This window comes from Mustela nivalis (assembly GCF_964662115.1).
Source record: "Mustela nivalis genome assembly, chromosome: 1".
Lineage (NCBI taxonomy): Eukaryota > Metazoa > Chordata > Mammalia > Carnivora > Mustelidae > Mustela > Mustela nivalis.
Genome location: NC_139020.1, coordinates 192,100,589 through 192,125,880, shown reverse-complemented (window position 1 = coordinate 192,125,880; position 25,292 = coordinate 192,100,589). Strand labels below are relative to the sequence as shown.

Here is a 25,292-nt window from a genome sequence, read left to right as displayed (position 1 = left end):
CCCATGATGGGAATTCTTAAATAGGACATAATTAGAATGCATGATAGCACGGATCACATCTGCCAAATGACAAATTCTGGTCACCTTGAGGTAATATTTCACCCAGTTAAGCCAGTTGAGTTGACAAAACAAAAAGGTCTTTCTTCTTTAATAAGTTAAAGAAGCAAATAAACTGCTTCATATAAATGCACACCTGTCATTAGGATAAAAAAAAAGTCAGTGGTGGCATCTGGGCCAGCCATTTTACATATATTTTTACTAGTTACCTAGTTTTGTGTACCATTAAACTATAATCAGAATTGTTACTATCTGTTATTAGGAGGCTATATTTTAGTTTGTCCTCAGCCAAATGACATGTTTTTAACTCTTACAAATCCCACAATAATGTTAGGCATTTACCAATCTCAAAGAGCATAGCCCTATTTTTAAATCTAAGCCTATTTTAACTTCTATCTTATATCTATTCTATCTATATCTATGACATTCTATTTGAATGTCATTTACATCGACTTACTTGCTACTTTACAAATGCTATCCTTTTTCACACAGATATCTCTGAGTTAGAAGGAACTAAGAAAAAGTTCTAAGAGCCTAGATCTGCAGCTGATCTCTGCTTTTCCATAGCCTTAAAGCTGAAGTTAAGAAGGAGGCAATATCAGACCTGGCATTATTTTCTTGAGTTCTTAATTTTTAAATTTTACATTCAAAAGAAATGGCAGTGGCCTTTGCACAGGCCATTTCTTTTGAAGAACAGAAATGGGAAGAGACTCATATATATTTTTGAATCCTCCCCAGTATGGTACACCGTGACATGTGATCAATGGATCCTCATGCTTTGATATGTTACAGCGGCAACTTTCAGAAATGACTTACTGGGTTGTACATCTGATTGAACAACTGCTCAGCTTGCTACATTGCAAAGTTGGGGAGGCATTGAAGCACAGACAGGGAAAGAAGGAAAGATCCGGAAAAACAGCATTAGCTCAACAAATCCAGTGCATTTGCACAGACGAACTGGTTGTTAAAAAAGAAGAAATTTCAGTTTTTAAACATTCCACAGTGAAAGTGAGAGGCTCTAGGGAAATAGAAATGTTGACTTTGGCTCCTAAAAAAGAATAGCTGGAATAAGAAATTTAAGGTTTGTGTTACTTTCCCTTTCTCAAGTTAAATAGCCCATGAAATAAAGAAAGCTGTCCACTTTTGATGATACATGAAGTGCTGGCCTCTAGCAATGAATCAGAAGAAGTACTTCTGGCCAAGCTGGCAATTTATTACCTGAACTTCAAAGATGGTAATAATAAAAGATTAATTAAATCTTATCATTGAATTTATAGCTCTTCTTTTATATTAACACAAGCCTGAAGTTTCTATTCAGTCTAATTTTAGGAAAATATAGATCAGCAAACAGCAGGTTAGCAATAGCAAAATATCAGTAAGCAAGACATTCCAAGATTAACAGTAAATGGGGAGAAGAAAAAAATTAAGTCATCGGGAAGAAAAAAGGAACCAAAATAAACTGTTATCCATTGCCCATTACCAGTTCCTACTATTAGTTCATAATTAATAAAAATGTAATTTTTAGTGACTATCCCATTATGTTCCAAGGGCTTCAGAATTTGTAAAGTTCTCCAGTCTATTTTGTGTAGAAGATTTCAATTTTTGTGGATTTAAATGTACTGAATATTATCTAAAATATCAGTTTCAGGTTCTACTTCTTAAATAACTACATCATTAACTTGGGGTTCAATGTCAAGTTGTAGAAGGTGAAATACTGTAGGAACTTTCACTTTGCTTTAAGCTGAGTCATGTGCCTTTAAAGAGCCTGAATTTTTCATATGCTCAGCTTTGATGAAGTAAATGATAATTTTACCATGGTTTAAAAAAACCCACTTTCCTCAAAGATGATATTAATTGGAAAACTACCAAATCATAACATTTTGATTTGTTGCTTCTCAATTGATTTCTAGTTAGATAAGGTAAAATTATTTCTACATATTGAACGACACATATTTTTTCGAAAGACAAAATTATCCACATGTCACTAATGAGGTTCTTCTCAACCTCTGAGTGTCTACTTAAGATTAATGAATGCAGTAATTGGTAAAGCACACTCATAACTCGTTGGGCTATGTGGTTACTATCATTCTATCAACCTCATTAATATCAGGAAAACTTTCCTCACATATGAATATTTGATGGCACTGTTTTTAAGATGTGGGATGCAAAGTTTAAGGAACAGTTCCTTTTCTGCCTGTAACCATTTTTCATGCTGAAGTATTTGGAGACTTAAATTAACAGTATAATAGTTAAAAGTAACTAGGCATGTGAAAGCTCTCCACAAACTTTTATGTAAAAACCCTCCTTACCAATGTCAAGAATTGTTCATAAGACAAAAATAAATTTAAATCTAATGTGGATCTCATTGTCACTGGCAAAACAAGGTTTCTGTTCAGCTAAACACATCTACGATGTTGTGTATATTTTATGGCAAAAATACATGGACGCTCACAAATCTTGAGCAAAATTCCATAGGGAATTCATGGTTTATTTATGACATAATAAAACTATTATGTTTTCAGCTTTCATTTAGTAAACCTTTATATTTTATTCACAAGTCACATACCCTTTTATTTAAAAGGAGGCCCAGACACTCCTTAAGCTTTTATAGCTGCTTATTTTTCCATGAGTAAATGATGTGTTTATATGTATATTCACATACTGTTGGCTTATATTTTCAAATATTTCATGTAGATCTCAATTCTTTTTAAGGTGATGGGTACTTGAGGTTTTTACGGAACTATTTATTAGCAGAAATTAAAGACTACTAGAGAAGTATTTAAAACTTTTGAATTTAGTTGATGCTAGAAAGCCAAAAATAACAAAATAGCATCTGCAGGTTAGGTATGAAAATATTTAAATTATAATTAGCTTATTTAATTTCACTGTACTATGCATTTAGGAGATAATATAAGCAAACATTATTTTTATACTTAGAAATAAGTTATCTTTTCATAAATTAAATAGATCCCTACAGCAAGACAACCATTTTTGTTACTTTAACCCTGGTGATGTGGCAGAATGTTAAAATATTGTCAGGAATAATGCTAAAATGTTTGCAGGATTTGCTCTGTGAGTTTTAGCACAGCATGTCAACTGAGAGTTGGAAATGACACCCTCTGAGTGACTCTTTGGGCAAATCAGAGCTACATCGAAAGAAACTAAATTGAAATGAATAGACATTCACTTATTAAACCAGTCAAGTCATATACATAGAAACCGTAAGGATCAATATGGGAAACTTCTCCTTTTAATTACTAGAGGGTTTCAAATTCTATAGGTGACCTACACTAAAAGAGAGTATATCGAGTATGTATCTGAAGAAATAATATATGTGGTGGCCTCAGCTCCACAATGGCCACAGAGAGTTGATGAACGTATCTTTCATGGCCAGGTCTAATTGAGGTCCTCCTTCAGGACTCAGCACAATGCAATTGAGGTAAGCTAATGTAAAGCAAGTCAATCAAGTCTTCTCACAGTTATCTTAGAGCTGCCTTGTGATCACGAAAGTGTTCATTAAACTAAAAGTACCTTCCCTAGGTTCATTTCTTGAGATGTACATGTATGCATAACATATTACAGAACACATTCATGTCTGTGTCAGGCATGTATTATCATACACCCAATGCATAAATAGCCAAGTCAACTGCCACTTAAGCACCCTCAGATGGGCCATTTAAATTCTTCTATTTATTGTTTGAGGTTTTTGCTTAACTAGATACTGCTTGAAAAAAGTGAGACACAGAGTGGATTGAAAAGTAAATTTTGCAATACAGAGATTTTTCTTGCTGCTTTGCTGTACAGGGATTTGATCTCTATCTTTTTCAGTAAGGAGACTTTCTTTACTAGTGTGAAATTTCGCAAGACAATTCCCTAAAATTCTGTGAACAGAGTATATCACATTTCAGTTATATATCGTACCATACAAAATAGTAATATTCAATTTTTAAATATTCAGAATAATTTCTCTACAGATATATGATGCTTTAACATCCTTATCATCCACATCATGTATTTTCATAACTTTAGCAAATAAATCCCCATTCCAGTGTGCTATAAATTATACATAGTCACATTTTATTATATGCTTTGCTTGATTATTTAGATTCTTATTATCTCTTTTGAATTAACTTTATAAGTTGTCAAAGGGAAACAAAATGCTTAAACTCATAAAATTATGAGTTTTATATGAACAATGAGTGCAGACGTACCAAACAACACAGGGAAAAAGTCAAAGGAATGATGCATGACTAGAAAGGTACTCCACAAAAATGTCCAGTTCAGAGAAAACATGTTAATGCTGCAATGTAAAGATCCTGTTTTCTTTTACAAAGTCTTCTACATTCAACAAGCTTTCTAAGATATTAAGGTCATTTTTGGTTAAGTACAAATAGTCATCCCACAGATATTCTAGGGACTTGGACTATTTGGGTGGACTTCTAGAAATTTAATATTGTCAAGTAAACTTTTACAAAGCTCCTATACAAAAATTAACCTCTTCTGAAAGTAGTAAAAGTTTATCAACATATAATGGGAACCCAGATTCTTTGATTTGTTACAAACATTTTCACTTTTGTTTTTATAGTTAAGATTTACCCAGAGAGTAGCAGCTTATTTTTATAACATATATTTTTTTTACTTCCACTACTATTTTCATCTGTTTTTCAAGTTCTTTTTCAGACAGGAAACCTAAGATATTTTTTCAGGTTCACTGGCCAATTTGATGCAGACTTCATGAGTTAAGAGTGCCTAAGTCTCTTATCACCAGACAGCAAAAGATAAGGGGTTTCTTTCTTTGCAAAATATCTCTTCCTTTTCCATTTTATAAATTCATTGTAAAATGAGCATTTATTTCCTTGTATTTCACTTACCTTTTTTAACTGTGCTTCCAATTTGCTACATTCTTCTTTCTTTTGTTCAATGGCTATTTCTAGAGATTTTAATTTGGAGTCCCTTTTCAGCCCTGCTGAGGCTAATGAAGATGCATGTTCCTTGAGGTCAATTAAACTAGACTGAAAGGAAAGAACACTAGTAAGTAAAACACCGCAATTTCTACTAGTCTTCAATTTGATTACATTGATTCTCTGCATAGTAGTAAAGTGTGCATTAGACAGAAAGGGTAAATATAGTCTTACTAAGGTAACAATAGCTGGCTCTGGCCAGGAAATTAAAATTGGCCAGCTTACAGAATCGAGCAGGATCTAATTGCAGTAGAATCAAACATGACCAAATGGTGTGGTCAGTAAATGCATGTTTCATGTCTCAAAGTCATGCTGATGATGTAAGTCCCAAGGTGGTCTTTACATGTCATGGCAAAACAGACACCCCGAAACTTCCATTTACATTTATTGCTGTCAAGTCGTGCAGACTCTAAGATAAATATGAAAGAAAATACTAACTCTAATGCTTTCCCCCACAAAGGGCAAATTAAATATAAAAGAAGCATCTTGTTAATTTTTATCAAATTCCATTTCTTTAATAGAAAAATAACCAACAGTTTCTAAGATATCTTCCATAGAATCAAAGATAAAATTATTTTAAAATTTAGAGTAGACTTTACGTCCCAGTCCTTTGTAAATCCTAATTCAACAGAGATAGTGAATCTCCCCATTTCAGATATGGGTTTGCCTACATTGTTCCACTCATCAATCACACCCAGAAACCAAGAGTTCCCTTGGATAGTCTGAATTTCAAAAAGTAAAGTAAATATGTGCATATATCATGGAACATAAATTTGCTTAGCTAAGAAGGCAATGTCTATTATCAAACATGAAATGATTAGCAGCATCTAATACTGTATCCAAAATATTCAGATATTATCCAAAATCAGACTTTGTGAGTTTCCTTTATATCCCTTTGCAGCATCTAGAAGGATACTAAGCACACAGTGGCCACTCAGTAAATGATATTACCTAATATTTTGTGTCTGAGCTACTTCCTGGGCCCTGGAATAATCTTGTTGATGATAATATCACCATCACTCAGCAAACTATCCAGCTCCTAACAACCCTCTGAAGGACAGAGCAGCCACTCTCATCTTTCAGATCAAGAAACTGAGGGTCATAAGAACTATCTTTTCTAAGGTTCCTGACCTATCAAAGGAAGACAGAGGTCTCAAACCCAGAACTCTGACTCCAATTTCAATGTTCTTTATCATATTACTCCCACAAAAATAATAATAGACCTTGCAATCTAGGCATTTTGTCATGACGAAGATGCTTATCACTGCAAATAAATTATAAGCTGACAACAATTATATGTTGTTTCCTCCATACATTTTAAATTGCTAGGTCTGATAGCTTTATGTGTCAACTTGGCTAGGCTATATAGTCCCCAGTTACTCAATCAAACACTAATAGGTGTTTCTATGGAGGTATTTGGTATATGTAACTAAAAACTATCATCAGTTGATTTTAAATAAAGGATATTATTCTCCAAATCTGGGTGGGCCTGAGCCTATCAGTTGAAAGGCCTTAAGAGCAGGACTGAGATTTCCCTGGAAAGGAAGAAATCTACCTGTGGACTGCTGTGCCAGTTCCTGTCTGGAGTGTTTCCAGCCTGCCCTTCCTGATGGCCTACCCTATGAATTTCAGACTTGCCTAGCCAGCTCCCATAACTATGTAAGCCAATTCCTTGCAATAAACTTCTTAACATGGTTAAATTTCTTAATACAGTTCTGTCTTTCTGCTAGAACCCTGATTGACACACCCATCCCACTGGCAGGAACATTACTATACAGGAACAATAAATGTTTGCTGAAATGCTTGTCTGAAATCATACAAGGTAGGCATTGTTTACAAAATTATTTTCTTTAAAAGCTATGCTCCACAACATCATCAAGATCTCTTTTCAATCATATATATATAGTTGAGATTACATATATATATTTTTTAAGGTCCAGATCCATGAATAACACAATCAGTTATTCAAATTGCAAATGAGATCAAAGCTTCTGTGCATTCCGTTATATACCAACTACAGTAATTACAGATCCCCTAAGTCAGATTTAGCAGTGAAATAGTAGGAAGAGAATTTACATTCTTCATTTTCCTATCAAAGAAATAATCTCTTTTGTAAAAAAAAAACAAAAACAAAAAACAGCGCACTTAGATTTTAGGGAACTTACATTTCGTTTCTATTACTCATCAAATCTCCCAAACTTAGATTCCTCATTTAGACAGTACTTTAATTTGAAGAGAATTACCAAAACCAAAGGCTGAGCTATTAATCTGGTGCGGGAAAACGGACACTTAGGCGTGATACAGTCCAATAGGAGGAAAGAATCTGTGATAGCCCTAAAGGAGATGGACATTTCCTATGGACAAAAATAAGTGTGAAGGGGGCAGTTGTGGACAATAGCACATATCTCAGAGTTCTGGAGACTGAATAAAATAACATGCAATGCTGCTTCTCAAACTTCTCCATCAACGTATCCCTAAGTAAATTAAAGGAGGTAGAGGTATCTATCCCTCAGAGCGTGAGGAGTAGCCTTACCCATCCTCTCCATAACCCCCAAGCAAATAATTTCTTTTTTTGTTTTTTTTTTTTGTGGCAGATTTTTTTTTTTAATTTTTTATTTTTTATAAACATATATTTTTATCCCCAGGGATACAGGTCTGTGAATCACCAGGTTTACACACTTCACAGCACTCACCAAATTTCTTTTAAGTATATTGTTTTACTTTAAAAATTCAGGTAGGAGCAGCGCCTGGGTGGCTCAGTGGGTTAAGCCGATGCCTTCGGCTCAGGTCATGATCTCAGGGTCCTGGGATCGAGTCCCGCGTCAGGCTCTCTGCTCAGCAGGGAGCCTGCTTCCCTCTCTCTCTCTGCCTGCCTCTCCATCTACTTGTGATTTCTCTCTGTCAAATAAATACATAAAATCTTTAAAAAAAAAAATTCAGGTAGGATTTGTATTCCGCATTCATGTTTGCTCTAGCATGAAAACATTGTTCTAAATTATTTATCATAATGTAAAATCGGTATTCCAGAAGAATCGTCACATTTAACATATACTTTGTGTCTAGCATGGTACTGTATCCCCTAACTTGGAAGTATTCAGTGATCTGGTTGAGCAGCACAGATCAATGTAAAGCACGCAACACAAGGACTGGCATGTAATAGACCCTCAGTAAGTGCAGATGTTGTTGTTATTATTATTATTGTTGTTATCCCAAGCAAAACATCATGGCACAGTAAAAAATTATAGAATCCTCTAAGCCACACAAATGTGGTAAAACATCAAGAAAACTTTCAAGGAGCTACATTGTATGCAGTGAGAGTAGAGACGAGGGCATAAGGCATCCTGATAAAGGGAGTTACGGTAAATATTTTCCTTTGAACTCCAATGGCTTTGACAAGGAAAGGTAACTATGTCCCCAAACCTTCACACAGACCCTCAAATTCACTCTCTAGTCTCTTGAGGCTCCTGAGAATGGGACTATCAGCATGGTTCATTTGTTTTTCCCAGACTCACCTCTTTTTCAGTCAGTTCAGCTTGTAAAGCATTGACCTTCTCTTTCAGATCTTTGTTCTCTTTTCGGAAAGATTCTATCTCTTCTAGTCTTTCCCGATCATCTCTCTCCCGCTGTTCTTTCAAACGCTCAATTATTCTCTCCTGTGAGGCAATTATCAAAAGAGAAGTGAGAAGCCATCAGTTGTATGTCAAGGCACACTACAAAAGGAAATGGGAGGCAATAAATGTAAGAAATGCTCTACATGAGTCAACAGACGCAAGACAGTTAAACTTGGGTTTCTGAAGACAGGCTGTGCATAACAGCATTTGGGAAAGACAATCAATATGGCTTTTGGCTTACTAATAAAAGTCAGCATCACAGCATTGCAAGGGATCTTAATGTTCAAGGTGTGAGGCTGTTCTTGGTTCATGGTGGTACTTGGGAAATTCCAAAAGCAGTTCCAGAAGGTTTAGGCACCAAGACTCTAGGTTTATGAAAGACTTTAATGGATGAGTGGAAGAAGGACAATTAACCTCTTGGCTTTCCTATTCCTTTGTTTGGTTTCCAAAAAAACTTCCTTGGTTTCTGAAGATTCTGCTCTGGCTAGAAAGGGGATCTAAGCGGGGCAAGACGTAGGCCCTTCAGGACTTAGGTCTGAACTACTAGTGAGAACTTGAAACAAAATAAAGAATGAGCTCATTGGATGAGTGATTTGCCAATGTACCTAGAGATGACCATTTTTCCTCCATATTTTTCCAATGGCTTCTTGGCAATCAGTAGAGACTCCAACAAAACTTTGCTTTAATTTGACAAAGTTCAAATAGCAGCTTTCCTTTACTGAGAGTTTCTTACATGCTAGGCGCTGCAGTGTGCCTTTCTTCATCTAGACTCCATCACAACTGCATGGTCTGAGCCAGTGCTATTAGAAACAGTATGGTAGGAAACCCAGGCCCAAAGACCAGCTAACTCATCCAAGGTGACCCAGCACATAAACAGAAGGCACAGCCTAGCATCCAGGGCTCTCTGAGTCTTAGCCATGTGCATGAGACCACACTGACAAAAACAGATGCATGGTGCCAGTTAAGGAGATCTGAGAACCTTGCGTCCCCTGACTTACATGCTGAAATGAAAGCACTGGTCTGGTGGACATGTTCTCCAAAAACATGAAATCTAACCAATGTCAAAATAAAAGCCTTCTTCTTTTTAAGTAAAATTGTACTAGGGTGAAGTTCGAGCTAGATTTCTAAAATTTGTTTCAAATTACCCAACACATATTTGAACTTTCTTTAGGATGGCAAAATAAAAAAATACTGGTGCAACAATTACTCTTAAGGATCCTGATATTATCTTTTATATTCTTATAAGTATGTAGTATGAGACAAGGCCTGATATGTAAGAAACATAAAACAGTATATGATTCAGAGGGAGGTTAGTTTGAACACTTAGCCTGTGATTTAAGTCCCCCCAGGGAAGCAACTGTTCTACCCCAATGACAGTAATTTATGTATCTAATGCTCTCAAGGAAAAAAAGAAGTATCATTATTGTTTTGTAATTAGCTAAAAACACTTTAAAATGAAGTATATTATTACAACAGTCGGGGTGGAAACAGAACAAATCAGTCTACTAATTGTCTACATTTATTTCTTCTTGATTCCGGTTATAGTCCTATTTGACTCTGCTTGTGACACTGGTGAGTGGATAATTATGCCATCTACAAAAAAAGAAAATGGCCTCAGTGCACAGGAAGTCTCTCAAGGGCTTTTAAAATTTTCAGCAGCTAAACCCTCACTGCCTTATGCCTACACTCATTGCAAAAGCATCACAATTGGTCACCCGGCCACCAGGCCCTATTCATGCCATCACTGCCACCACATGAGCTGTTGGAGTGACATTTTTTTAAGTCCCAAACTGTGTCACCTCACTGCTTGGAAACTTTCCCAGGAATTGGTCTGGCTGGATTATGTGGCCTTTATTCCCACTCAGTGCCCTTCTTATGGTTTTACTGTATATCTATCCTCCCGGCCTAGTTTTCCAAAGGGCAGCACTCAAATCCTAAGACTCTTAACTCAGGGCTGAGCAAACTGTCTGGCATACAACAGGCAATTAAAGAAGCTGAAGGAAGGAATAAGAGGAGTGAGAACTCAACTTAGGGACTGTCTTAGCTTCAAAGGAAGGGAAATAAAATTAAGTATGCGTGTTAACATCCAGAAGGTGTCAGAGTCATTTGGTAAATAGGTTGATTTGCTCTAAGCACTTGTACTATTGACTGGGCATCGATGACAAAAAAAATCAGCAAGCACTACAATGTTTTTAAGTGTTATTGATGATTCAATACTACCAAATATTTCTCCGTCAATCACAAAACTAATTTAACTGTCAGCCATGCAGGGCCAGATGTCAAAAACATGTGTTAAAAGGCCCTAATATGCCATGATCTACTTGATTAACAACTAACTTGCAGAAATTCCAACAACGTGTTCTTGTTTTAGTCTTATTTGCATTGGCAAGTATTTCTTGTGCACTCATCTGGCTCTGCACAGGTCTAATCTATTTGTGCTTTATCACTGAGCGGGAACTGAATTACAGCAGCCTCCGGCTCTGCTATCTGCCTTTCTCAACTGCTTATCTGCTATGCGGCTACAGCAACGCTTGGCGAGACCAGCTTTATAAATCTGTGGGTTCCGTCTCTTGAGCTTCTGTGTGTCAATCCTAGAACAAAGTCATACTCAATCTTAACTTGCTAAGTGGCATTAGTTTTTGCACTGTGAATATGTATATAAATTCTCAGAAACTAAAATGAATAACACACTCCCCAAAGGTCATAATTCAAGTGGAATGGTGAATAGTGCCTAATAGGTTCCATTCATCAGCCAAATGACAGCAAATAATTAGATGTTCTTATGAGTCCATGATTTTTAATTAATCATTTTATTTTTTGTACCATATCTTGTTCCAGGGGATCTGTTCAATTAAATGTGGATAAAACTGGAACTTGTGAGGGAAGGGTGACTAAAGGTGGTCATGATGTTGTAAAAACAGCAATTACTAGAAGGTTTGAGTTTCAGTCACATTCCATGACTGGTGACCTCAGTGGCCTTGGGACAGTCCAGGAAGGCAACAAAGTCCCAACAAAGGGGCAACTTAGACAGATAAGAAGTGGCTTCCTGGAGCACTGGGTTGAGAAGTTAGCATGCACCACAGTCTATCCATGACATTACCTAGCACCCAGAAACAGGGAATTGTGCTGCATCTGTCGAAAATTTTCAGTTCTTCAAAATGGAAGAGTATAGGTTTGGTATTTCTCAAAGTGTGGTCATTTGACCACTTTCAATAGAATCACTGGCATACTTTTAAAAAAAATCACAGGTTCTGGGGCGCCTAGGTGGCTCAGTCTTTGGCTGGGGTGCCTTCGGCTCAGGTCATGATCCCATAGTCCTAGGAATGAGCACCACATCGGGTTACCTGTTCAGTGGAGACCCTGCTTCTCCCTCTCCTCCCCGCTGTGTACTCTCTTGCTATCTCTGTCTCTCTCTCAAATAAATACATAAAAAATCCTTTTAAAAAAAAGTCACAAATTCCTTGGACCCATGGAAAAGCAACTGAATCAGAATCACTAGGAAATGGGACCCAGAAAACCATATTTTATGAAGCTCCCTAGATGGTAAGATTATTTGGATACACCCAAAAATTTGATACGGGAATAAATACTTACAATGAATCTACTATTCTCCCATGATGAAGAACCTTGCAAGTTCCTATCCAATGTTTTTGTCTGTGCTTTTCAAATACACTAACATCCTGATTTTGTTACCTTTTGAAAATTCCCTTCAAATGAATTGATCTATATTTGCTTTTAATCTTCATTTCTGTGAAAGGCAAAAAGTCAGATGCAAATAAAGTTTGAAAACTAAGAACTCCAGGCCAAAGCTGGCCTACCTCACATTTGGTTTGAGCATCTGCCTTTATGATATTTTAAAACCAGAACTTGAATGGCTTGAGGTAGGTCAAGGACTCTGCCACTTGTCACAATTGCCAGCAATACCTACTGCCTCACACCAAGCTCACTTCCCTCATTTTTGTTCTCTGCCTGGCTCTTAAAGGTATCTAACTACTCAACTCCTCATCTACTGCCCAATTCAGATTTCATGCACCTGAGATTGTGGATCAGCAAACTGAATAATTACTCTCAAGGTGGTTCCAAAGAGAAATGGAACTTGGATGTCAGCTAATTTAAATGTGCATTTTGAAAATAATGTACTAAGAGAAGAGGCTTGCCCCACGTGATGCAACTCTCAAGTGGTGGCATGAGTATAGTGGAGGCAGACTCCCACAGACCTCAGTCTTCCTTCCCAGTCATCCTCTCAGTCTCAAAGGAAGTGCTTAAATAAAAGAAATAGTTTCAGATTTGGGAATTGTTCGGGGATTTAAACAAGAATAAATCAAATCTTAATAGGGCCAGAGGAAAAAAAAGATAAAATCCTGCCAAGTAATCCATGACATGGAAAAACTATATGGTATATGTTTACTTCTGTAAAGTTGCAGAAAGAAATTGAGAGGTCGTAATGCACTGACATCATATCACTCAAAAACTGCAAACAGGACACATAATCCTTAATATTTTTGAACGAACATTCCCTCACTCAAATTTTTACAAGCAAAATTACTACAGAGAATTTTGGTAGTAAATTCTTAAGAATTTTTAAAAGAGTATTTTCCCAAAAGAATCATCTTATTTATTCTTTTATGTTTTCAAGTAAAATATCATATCTTAATAATTTAATATTAAAGTTATAATGTTATCATTTCTATCTAGACATAGACTTATGGCTCTTCCTTTTAGCATCTCTATTTTTTAATGTACTGCTGTGGCTCTCAGACTAGAGTGAACAATCACCAATGACTGGATGTTCACTCCTGGAACTTGCTAAAGGATAAAATCCCAGACCCTCTCAAAGTTCTGGTTTAGTAGGTATAGATGGAGCCTAATGATTTAGATTTCTAACAGGCACCTTCTGGTGATTCTGACACAGAAGTCAAAAAAGCCTTCTTTAAGATACACTGGCTTAAAAAAAAAAAAAAAAATCCGCGGGCCATTTAATTTAATACATTTCTTTCCACAAATTTGAGGTGCTGGGAAAGAGAATTACTTGCCAAGGCCATCCAGTTAGTGGCAGGGCTGGGACTAGCTCCTACCCAGGTTTCCTTCCACTTGACTTCATTACTACAGTTCATGGACTATGATAATGGGGAATATAGGAGACAGACAGTATCGCTCCCAAGTCCACATCCTTGACTACTGTGTAATACTGCTTCTCAGGAAGCTGAATTCCTAGAAGAAGAGGAATTAAATCTTCAGAAAGTAAAGAACATTCCAGGCTAGGTGTGGGCAAAGGGTCTGAGAAAGGAAGGAACGTGGCAAACTTGAAGATCTAGGCCAGCGTAGCTAGAATACGGAAAATGAGGGCAGAGAGATGGGGGATGAGGCTGGGAAAGAAGGAAGGAAAGACAGAAAAAGAGGGAAGGTAGAGGAAGGGAGGGAGAGAAAAGCAAAGAAGGTAAGGAAGGAAAATAAGAAGGAGAAAGGGAAGGAGGCTGGGAGGATGGGAAGGGAGAGGAGTAAGGCAGGCAGGCAGAGAGATAGCTGATTGGATACCAGCCAGATCGGATGAAGGGGTGGATCGTATGTGCCAGGTTAAGGATTCCAGTTGTCATCATCCTAAGAACAGTAACAAGCTAATGAAGGTTTTTAAGCAGGGCCAAATATGATGGGATCAGTTTTGCATTTCAAGGCTCTCCTGGCTTATTTAATGTGCCAAGTATACTGAGGAAGGCTAACGTGGGAGTGGGAGGTCCAGCTGGGAAGGCAGGTAGTGTGAGCGCAAAAGCGGGCACATTTAGATCATCTCCTCCCAACCATGCTTCCCTAAATCCTAACACCCCTGTTTTTCAGCCCAAGCTCACCTTTTCTGACAGAGCCTCTTCGAGTGTTGCTAGCGCAGTATCTGTATTACTGGAATCCGTCTGCAAGGACTTCACTCTGTCTTTCAAATTGGTTAGTTGTTTGTCTTTATCCCTAAGTTGTTCTTGTAAGTTTTCAATCTGAAAATAAAGATCACCATACTTAATGCATATTTTATAACATATCCAAGGCCAAGGTTCCTGAACTGGACCTTTTTTAAAAACATAGACCCCAGGTTACAGACATTGTCAGCACTGAAGTTACAGAGACTTAGAATCAAGACCATTTTGATGAGACCTCATCCTTCCATGTAATTAAACTTTGTATTTAAATGGTGATACAGATGAGAAGACTACCTCTTTCCATACTGATGCAAGCCCGTCAGGCATGTAAACGTTGCTATTTCTACCTATTTCTGTCCTTCCTACCAGACCGGTCCCTAATCTAATCTCCATTACAGTGAATCAGAGAAATACATTAGCGGGACTTTTTCATTCAATGAAAAGACATGCATTGGGTGCTCATTCTGCATCAAGCACCATATCAGTATATGGCAGAACCTATGTAGTCATTCACTCACTCCTTTATTCAGTAGTAAATTTTGTGATATGCCAAATGTTGTCAAGTGGCTGTTTCAAAGTAACCACATGAAAAGCCAAGTAGGTTATCATCAGTAGACTGTTAATGGGAAGAACTTGTGATATAAATCAAATGTAACAAGTACTAAACACTCCATTTGGCAACTAAGTCATGTGCTGGCAACCAACCAGCCACTTTTATCCACTATCTGCAGCCTGAAATAAACACACCAAATAGCTGATTATAACGCCTGCCCATGAGCAGCAGCAAGGACCTTTCCTGGGCATTGCGTACATTACCATTCATTATTTTTTATTCTCTGCTTTCAAACCATGTATTTCTTATCTAAAGATTAAAAAAATCCCACTATACAAACAATTTATTCATATTAAGGGTTTTAAAGTGACAAGTAAAAAAAGCAGTACAACTCTAAGATAAGTCCATTTAAAATATTTGTATTCTGTACCCAGGCTTTCGCAGGAAATCATTCCAAATTCATGTTTAACAACGTGTGACTTAAACAAATTTTTGGATTATTTGACTCATTTAGCATAAATCTGAAATGCAACACAAATAATGACAGCAATGCAGCAAAAACGAGGAGGAGAAGAAGGTGACAATTGAGGTGGCAGTAGTAGCAGCAGCAAAATGAACATAAAAGCAACGACCCCGCTGACCCTCAAATGGCAGAACATGGGACTTGGCCAATTTTTCCAATGGCTACAAGCAATTTGAACTAACAGAGATGGACTTTTTCTCTCCCCCTCCTTTCTTCTCCCTTCCCTCTTCCTTCCTCCCCGTTCTTTTTCCCAACAATGTATCTTTTTAATAAGACATGTTTTTTGCCTTGAGACAGACATCCTGGAAACTCAAGTTATACATCAAATAATTAGCTTTCTCCTTCAACAAAATGCAATGTATTCCTGCCCACCTACTTCTGTGAGAATTCACTCAAAAGACATAATCAAAACAAAGGCTTTCTCTATTGCAGACAAGCGTTCACATGGATACACAACACCATAAATACATATATGGGTGAACAAGAATATGGATGGTTACATGTCAGAATGATACTCGTTATATAAAAGAAGCCAACAGCTGAAAGGACTGGCTCTTTAAGGAGAGGGTGTCCCATTATTTTGAGTACACCCACACCCACAGATACATTTATGTACACGAATATATGTAAATCCATGGTGGTTCCAAGCAAACTCATTAGGCACCCCCTGTCACCCTAGGAGACAGTGCCCTGGACAGGACAAAGGATACCTTCTCTCAGGGTATCAGCCCTGGGTCAGTGGTAGGCCCTGATTTCAAGGGATTATGGGGACTGGAAATAGGGGCTAAAGTAGACTATAAGCCTGTGAGAGACTCCTTGGGACCTCCCCAAGTCACGGAGGACTGAAGAAGTTTAGGGCCAGGGTCCTACCGGGTAATATAACACTTTGTATTTTCTGATTTTCTGATAGTAGCCATCCTAATGGGTATAAGATGGTGTCTCCTTATAGTTGATTTGTCTCTTTATAGTCTCCTTATACCTTGATTTTCATTTCCCTAATGACTAATGATATTGAGTGATCTTTTCATGTGCTTACTAACAATCTGTATATCTTCTTGAGAGAAATGCCTATTCAAGCCCTTTGCCCATTTCTGAACCACATTGTTTGATTTTGTTGTTGTTGCTGTTGAGTTTTAGGAATTCTCTATATATTCTGCATATTAATTGCTTTTCACATATATAATTTATAAATATTTTCTCCAATTTTGTGGCTTGCCTTTTAATCTGCTGATATTCTTCTGATGTGTAAATTCCCCCATTTATACTGCTTTCACTACATGCAGTAAGTTTTGGTACATTGCACTTTTGTTTTCATTCAACTTTAAGTATTTTTTCATTTCTCTTGTGATTTGTTTTGATCAAGGCATTTTTTAAAAGTGTTGTTTCTGACTTGGAAGTCTGTTTTATCTCTTTCAGTTATGACTCGCATAGAACATATTTCTCCATCCTCTCACTTTCATTCTATTTGTGTCTTTGGATCTATAGTGACTCTCTTACAGATGGCATATAGTTGGATCATGGTACAGGTGGTGGGGAGGGGTTGTTTCCTTGTTCTTACTCCATTCTGCCAATCTCTGTTTTTCAATTAGATTTTAATCCACTTACATTTAAAGTAATTACTGAAAAGAAGGGGTTTATGTCTGTCATTTTCCTATTTGTTTCTGTAGACCTTATAATTTTTTTGTTCTTCATTTCCTGCATTACTCTCTTCTTTCATATTTAGTCGATTCTTTGTAGTAAAATGAGTAAATCTATAATCATTTTGTGTCCGTGTATGTGTATATTATTCTACAGCTATTTTCTTTGTGGTTACCATGGGAATTACTTGTAACATCCTGAACTTGTAACACTTAATTTTAACACTTTGAATTTATACCAGCTTCGCTTCAGTAACACACAAAAATTCTCCTATTTTACAGCTCCATCTCTAGCCCTTTTGGCTGGTGATGTCACAAAATTCTGTCTTTATACACTGTGGGTTCCCAAACACAAATAATAAATTCTTTTAAATACACTGACATCTTACCTAATGTAGAAGATGAAGCATGAAGTTACAAACCAAAGTTCCAATAATACTAGTTTTTAGACTAATAGATTTTGTAAATATATTACTCTCTTAGGTCATGTAGAAAACAGAAAATGGAATCACAAACCATTATTACAATAATACTAGCTTTTGTAATTGCCCATGTACTTACCTTTATTGAGATATTTTTCTTTTCACATTACTTTGGGTTATCATCAAGTGTCTTTTAATTTTACCCTCAGTGACTCCCATGAGCATTTCTTGTAGGACAGTTCTAGTGGTAACAAACTCCTAAGCTTTTATTTAACTGGGAGTATCTTAATTCTTCCCTCACTGTTTTTTTTTTTTAATTTTTTATTTAAGATCAATTTAATTACATATAGTATATTATTAGTTTTCAGGGTAGAATTTAGAGATCCACCAGTTGCATATAAAACCCAGTGCTCATTACATCAGGTGCCCTCCTTAAAGCCCATCACCTAATTATACCTATACATCCCCCTTCCAGCAATCCCAGTTTGTTTCCAATAGTTAAAGAGTCTTTTATGGTTTGCCTTCTTCTTGAACAGCTTTGCTGGATATAGGATTCTTGATTGACAGAAGTTTTTGTTTTTGTTTTTGTTTTTCTTTTAGCACTCTGATTATATCAACCCACTGTCTTCTGGCCTCCAAAGTTTCTGATCAGAAGTCTGCTTATAATCTTATTTAGGATCACCCATGACACTTTCTTAATGTTTTCAAGTGTATCTCTTTGTCTCTAGATTTCAAAAGTTTGGTTATAATGGATCTTGGTGTGGGTCCCTTTGAATTTATCTTTCTGGGAGCTTACTGAGCTTCCTGGATGTTTATATTCATATCAAATTTGCAAAGTATCAACCATTATTTCTTCAAATATTCTTTTTGCCTTTTTATCTCACTTCTCTTTCTAGGACTCTATAATATGTGTATTGGTCCATTTCATGATGTCCTGCAGATCTTTTAGGTTCTGTTCATTTTTCTTCAATCCTATTTCTTTGTTTCAAGTTCACTGATTCTTCAGGCTGTTCAAAGTTGCCTTTAATTCCTTCTAGTAAATTTTTCATTTCAGTTATTATATTTTCCAGCTCCAGAATTTCCTTTTGGTTTCTTTTGAGTTTTCTATCTTTACACTGATATTTCCATTTTGCTCATACATTCTTTAATTTACTTCTCCCACATATCCTTTTTGTTCTCTGGGCATCTTTAAGAGTGTTGTTTTAAAATCTTTGTCTATGGGGCACCTGGGTGGTTCAGTGGGTTAAGCCTCTGCCTTTGACTCAGGTCATGGTCTCAGGGTCCTGGGATCCAACCCCACATTGGCTCTCTGCTCAGTGGGGAGTCTGCTTCTCCCTCTCTCTGGCTGCCTCTCTGCCTACTTGTGATCTCACTCTCCATCAAATAAATAAATAAATAAATAATCTTTTAAAAAATAAAATAAGATCTTTGTCTAGTAGATCTGCCATCAGGTCTAGTAGATCTGCCATCAGAAGCAGTAAAGATCAGAACACAGAACCTTGATAATTGAAAGGTGGGGTTTTTTGTTTGTTTGTTTGTTTTTGTTTTTGTTTTTTGCTTACCCTGGCTCTTCCAAGCTGTGTGTAGGCTGCTTCAGGCACACATGTTCGGCTGCTCAGTTTCTGTTTATTTTTTTTTTTCCCCGTTGATTCCTACTTTCTGTACGCCTTGTGATTTTTGTTGTTGTTGAAAACTGGATGTGGTAACTCTGGAAATCAGATTCTCCCAATTTCCCAGGGTTTGTTGTTTTTTCTTACTGTTTTTATTGTTTCAGTTCGTTGTTGTCATTGTTGTTGTAGGGTATCTCTGTGGCAAAGATCAATCTGAGGTATAAAAATATAAGGTCTTTTCAAGTCTTTCCTGAGCCCATGTCTTTTCCCAAATATGTGTCATCATTTTCTAATTTTCCTTATATATGCAGCTGCTCATGAATGTCTTAATTTTCAATGTATGGCTCTCAAAAGAGAAGAAGAGAAAATGAATGAAGAGGAAAAGGACTGCCATTCCTTTTAGTCCCCTGGAAGTCAGTTCAGCAGAGGAGCAGGAGCTTGCCCTAACATGGGGAGGTACAACAACAATGGCTGCTGACTCTGATGGTACCTCAAGATCAGAAGCAGTAAAGATCAGAACACAGAACCTTGATAATTGAAAGGTGGGGTTTTTTGTTTGTTTGTTTGTTTTTATTTGTTTTTGTTTTTTGCTTACCCTGGCTCTTCCAAGCTGTGTGTAGGCTGCTTCAGGCACACATGTTCGGCTGCTTGTCACTTGGCTAAAGGGTGGGAAATGGTTAGCTTCCACTGTGCTAACAACTAATATTGACCAAAATTAACGCATTTTACTATCTCAGCCTTCCTCTGGAACTTGCAAGCCTTCAATAGACTCTAGAGTTCCAACATAATTACATCAGTCAGATTCTGACAGTGCAATCATTGTCTAGATGGAGAGAGACATTCCTGGTGCCTCTGACTCCTCCATCTTCCCAGAATCCTCCTCCAGAAATACTCTTTACACACCAAGGAAAAGGCAAAACTGGTTGCTAGTATAGGAACCACTAAATCATGGATTTAAATACAAAGATTTAGGGGCACCTAGGTAGCTCGGTCAATTAAGCATCTGCCTTCGGCTCAGGTCATGACCCCAGGGTCCTGGGATGGAGCCCCATGTCAGGCTTCCCTGCTCAGTAGGGAGTCTGCTTCTCCCTCTACCTCTGTCCCTCCCCCTGCTTGTGTGCCCTCTCACTCTCTCTCTCAAATAAATAAATAAAATAAGATCTTTAAAAATAAAAATAAAATAAATACAAAGCTTTAAATTAACCCATTGTATTGGGTTTCTATTACTCCATGAAATATTAGCATAAATTTTGTGGGTAAAAACAACATGAATTTACTGCCCCACAATCTATAGAGCACAAGTCCAAGCATGGCATAATTGGTTTCTCTGCTTATGGTCTCAGAAAGCTGATATCAAAAGATCAATCAGGCTGAGCTCTCATCTGGAACTCGGGGTCCTCTTTCAAGATAATTCACATTGTTGGCATTACTCAGTTCATTGCTGGCTATTAACTAACAGATGCTCTCAGCAGCTAAACCTGTCTTAGATCCTTGCTACATGACCCTCTCCATCTTCGAAGCTAGCAACAGAGCACTTTTTACATGTCAAATTCCCTCCTCCATGCTCTAAGTTTTTCTGACTTTTTGTCTCTGACCTCTAGACTCAGATTTGCAATGCTCAAGTGATTAGTTCAAGCCCACCCAGATAATGTCCCTTTTGGTTAACTCAAGGTCAACTGAATAGCAACCTTAATTACATCTGCAAATTCCCTTTTGCATAAAACGTAATCCAAACATTGACATAACACCAGGGAGCCCATGTCATGAGCGCCATCCTAGAATTCTGGGTACTATATCCATATATTTCATCTATACTAAAAAAACATAGTAGTCTTTTAAAAGATTCCTTAAACAAAGAATTCTACAAGAGAAATTTATACAGATCTGAAGAATTAATTATAATGGGATGTGTGACATTTTAACATGGCTTTTCTGCTGCAGCCATTTTTACATGGCCTAAAGTTAAAATAAAAATAAACTTTAAGCTTATAAAATAGTTAGGTACTATATGTACCAGACCTCTTCACTACAAGCCAGGCATTGTCCTAAATACTTAGGTTTTTTTTAGAACATTTTATAATGAGATAATTGAGATTTCCATGCAGTTGTAAGAAATGATATAAATAAATCCCTTATATTTGTTAGCCAGTTTCCTCTAGTAGTAAAATCTAGCATAACTATAGCACAGTATCACAACCTGGAAATTGATGTACATATAATCCATTGATCTTACTCAGTTATCACAATTTTTTTTTAAGATTTTATTTATTTATTTGACAGAGAGAAATCACAAGTAGTCGGAGAGGCAGGCAGAGAGAGAGAGAGGGTAGCAGGCTCCCTGCTGAGCAGAGAGCCCGATGCGGGACTCGATCCCAGGACCCTGAGATCATGACCTGAGCCGAAGGCAGCGGCTTAACCCACTGAGCCACCCAGGCGCCCTATCACAATTTTTATACACACTCATTTATGTGTATGGGTGTATGTCTGTGTGTGTGTCTGTATACTTAGTTCTATGCAATTTTATCACTTGTACAGATTCATGTGACCACCATCAGAGTCAGGATACAGAACGATTCCATCCCCCAAAAGATTCCTTGTGTTGTCCTTTTATAACTATACCTACTTATCTCTGTCTCTGTCCCCATCTCTAACCCCTGCCAACAATAAATCAGTCCTCTTCATTCTATAACTTTATCCTTTCATAAATGTTACATAAATATAGGCACATGGTATATAATATAACCTTTGGCATTGTTTGTCTTTCCCACTCAGTATGATTCTCTGGAAACCCATCCAAGTTGTTATGTCTATCAATAATTTTTTTTTTTAATTACTAAGTAGTAGTCCATGGTATGGATCTACCAGCCTGTTTAACCATTTACCTGTTAAAGGGTATTTGGGTTGTTTCTGGTTTGGGGCTATTACAAGTAGGCTACTATGAACATTCATGCGTAAGTGTTTTCTGTGAACATAAGTTTTCATTTCTCTGAGATAAATGCCACCAGAGTAAAATTTCTGGGTCACGGGACTTGCAATTTGGCTATATAAGAAATTGTAAACTGTTTTCCAGAGTGAATGTACCATTTTACATTCCCACCAGCAACGTAGGAATGATCTAGTTTTTCTACATTCCCACCAACACTTTTGGTGTTGTCATTACTTTTTGTTTTAGTAATTCTGACAGATGTACAGTGACATCTCATTGCAGTTTTATTTTGCATTTTCCTAAAGGTTAATGATTTTGAACACCTTTTCATTTGCTTATTTTTCATCTGTACATCCTCTTCAGTAAATACCTGCTCATGACTTTCAGCCATTTTCTAACTGGATTGTTTTGGTTTTGTTTTACTGTTGACTTTTCAGAGTTCTTTTGAGAGTATTCTAGATACCAATCCCTTGTAAGATATATGGTTTACACAATGATTTTCTCCCAGTCTGTAGCTTGTCTTTTCATCCTCTTAACAGGATGTTTCACGGAGCAGAAAGTCCAATTTATATTTCATGATTTTTAAAAATTTTTTTTAATTTTTTATTTTTTATAAACATATATTCCCCTGGGGATAAAAATATATTTCATGATTTTAATGTCAATTCTATGAAATCATTACTTAGCCTTACATCCTGAAGATTTTATCCTATTTTTCTAATACATTTATAGGTTCATGTTTTACATTTAAATCCATGGTTTACTTTGAGTTAATTTTTTGTATAAGATGTGAGGTTTAGGTCAATGTTCAATTTTATTTCCTATAAATGTCCAGTTGATCAAACATTATTAATAAAAAACAAAAAAAATTATAAAAAGCTTTTCTTCCTCCATTGAAATGTCTTTGCACCATTGCAAAATATCAATTAAGCATATTTGTATATCTAGATTCTTTATTCTGTTCCATTCACCTACCTATCACTCAAATAATAGGAGATTGTCTTGATTACAATAGCTATATAGTAAGTGTTAATATCACCTTTTTTTCAAGAATGTTTTAAGTTAATCTAGGGCTTGTACATTTCCATACAAAAAAATTACAATAAGCCTGTATATGTTCACCAAAAACCCTTGGGATTTTGAAAGGAATTTCATTAAACCTATAGCTCAGTTTGGGGAGAAATGACACCTTTAATATGCTGAGTTTTTCAAACCATGAATACAGTGCATATCTCAAGTTGGTTAGGTCCTCTTTGATTTCTTTTATTAAGATTTTATAAATTTCAGCATATAGATCCTATACATGTTTTGGTAAATTTATTTCTAAGTATTTCACTTCTTTGGGAGTTATAAATGAAATTCTGTCTTTAATTTCCATTTCCACATATTCATTTTAGTATATAGAAATGTAATTAATTTTTGTTTGCTGATCCTATATCCTCAGATTTTACTGAACTTACTTTATGAACTCACTAGGAAGTTTTACATTTTTTCTTTTTAAAGACACTTTGTGATATTCTATATAGGCAATCATGTCATATGCAAAAAAGGATGGTTTTATTTTTCAATTATTTTTCTGGTCACAGTGGTGAGAACTTTGGAGTACTGTGTCACAACCTTGCCTTTTACCTGAATTTAGGGGAAATATATTTAGTCTTTAGTAGTGAAAGACAGATGTTAGCTGTAGATTTTTTTGTATAAGTTGCTGACAAGCTAAGATGGTTCTCCTCTATTCCGAACTTGCTTAGGGTTTTTAATCATAAATGGGTATTGAATTTTATCAAATGCATTTTCTATGTTAAATAATATGATCATATTATTTATTCTTTATTCTGTTCATATGGTGGATTACAATGATTGCTTTTTTTCAAGGACTGATTTTTAAATGTTGAACCAACCTTGTGTACCTGAAATAAATCCCACTGAAATAAATCACTTAGTCATGATATAGTATTCTTTTTATACATTTTTGCATTTGATTTTCTAATATTTTGTTGAGAATTTTTTATTTAAGTTTATGAGACATAGTGGTCTGTGGTTTTGGTTTTGGGAGATTTTGCTTTTGGGTTTTTTTTTTTAATTGTATTTTTCTATTTTGGTATCAAGGTCATACTAGCCTCATAAAGTAGTTGAAAAATATTCTCTCTTCCATTTTCAGGAAGGATCTGAGTATAATTGGTGTTAATTCTTCAGCTGTTTGGTAAAATTATCCACTGAAGGTATCTGGGCATGGAAATATCTCTTATATGAGCTTTTAAATTGAATGGTCAATTTATCTTATGGTCATAAGATTATTCAGGTTATGTATGTCATCTTGGTTCAAGTTTTGATAGTTTGTGGCTTTTGAGGAATTGAACCATTTCTATTAAGATGTCAAATTTATGAGTATAAAGCTGTTTGTAATAGTCTTCCATCAACTTTTTTTTAAAAAGATTTATTTATTTATTTTTAAAAGAGAGGGAGAACACACATGTCTGTAAATTGGGGGAGGGGCAGAGTAAGCAGACTCCTCACTAAGGGTGGAACATAATACAGGTCTCATCTCAGGAGCCATGAAATCATGACTTGAGCCAAAACCAAGAGTCAGATGCTTAACTGACTGAGCCACCCAGAATCCCCTCCTCTATCAACTTTGTAATGGGTACACAATCTGTAATATTTCTTGCTTCTTTTCTGATATTGATGATTTTTATCTTTTCTATCTTTTTCATTATTGCTAGATTTTCCTGATTTTCTCTATTGTTTCCATGTTTTCAATTTTATTGATTTCTGCTCTACTATTATTCTTCCTTATACTTGCTTTGGGTTTATTTTGTTCTTTTTCTGGTTTATTGAAGTAGAAACCTTGATTATTCATTTGCAACATTTCCTCTTTTATAATGTAACCATTTTAATGCTACAAATTTCCCTCTCAGCACTGCATTAGCTGCATCCCACAAATTTTAATATGTTGTATTTTCATTTTCATTCAGATATATATATATATATATATATATATATATATATATATTCCTTTTTACTTTATCTTTGAGGCATGGATTAATATTCACTGAGAATCTTAGTGTCTTTTAAAGATTTTTATTTTTTTT

General features: G+C 36.1%; 1 protein-coding gene across 1 annotated transcript in view; it reads right to left on the bottom strand.

Moving 5' to 3' along the window:
* ERC2 (ELKS/RAB6-interacting/CAST family member 2) overlaps positions 1-25,292 on the bottom strand; it is a 922,859-nt gene that overhangs the window by 472,905 nt on the left and 424,662 nt on the right. The window contains 4 exon segments of the mRNA XM_082738672.1: positions 874-909; positions 4,929-5,069; positions 8,531-8,671; positions 14,473-14,610. Of these exon segments, the coding sequence (XP_082594798.1) occupies positions 874-909; positions 4,929-5,069; positions 8,531-8,671; positions 14,473-14,610 (456 nt within the window).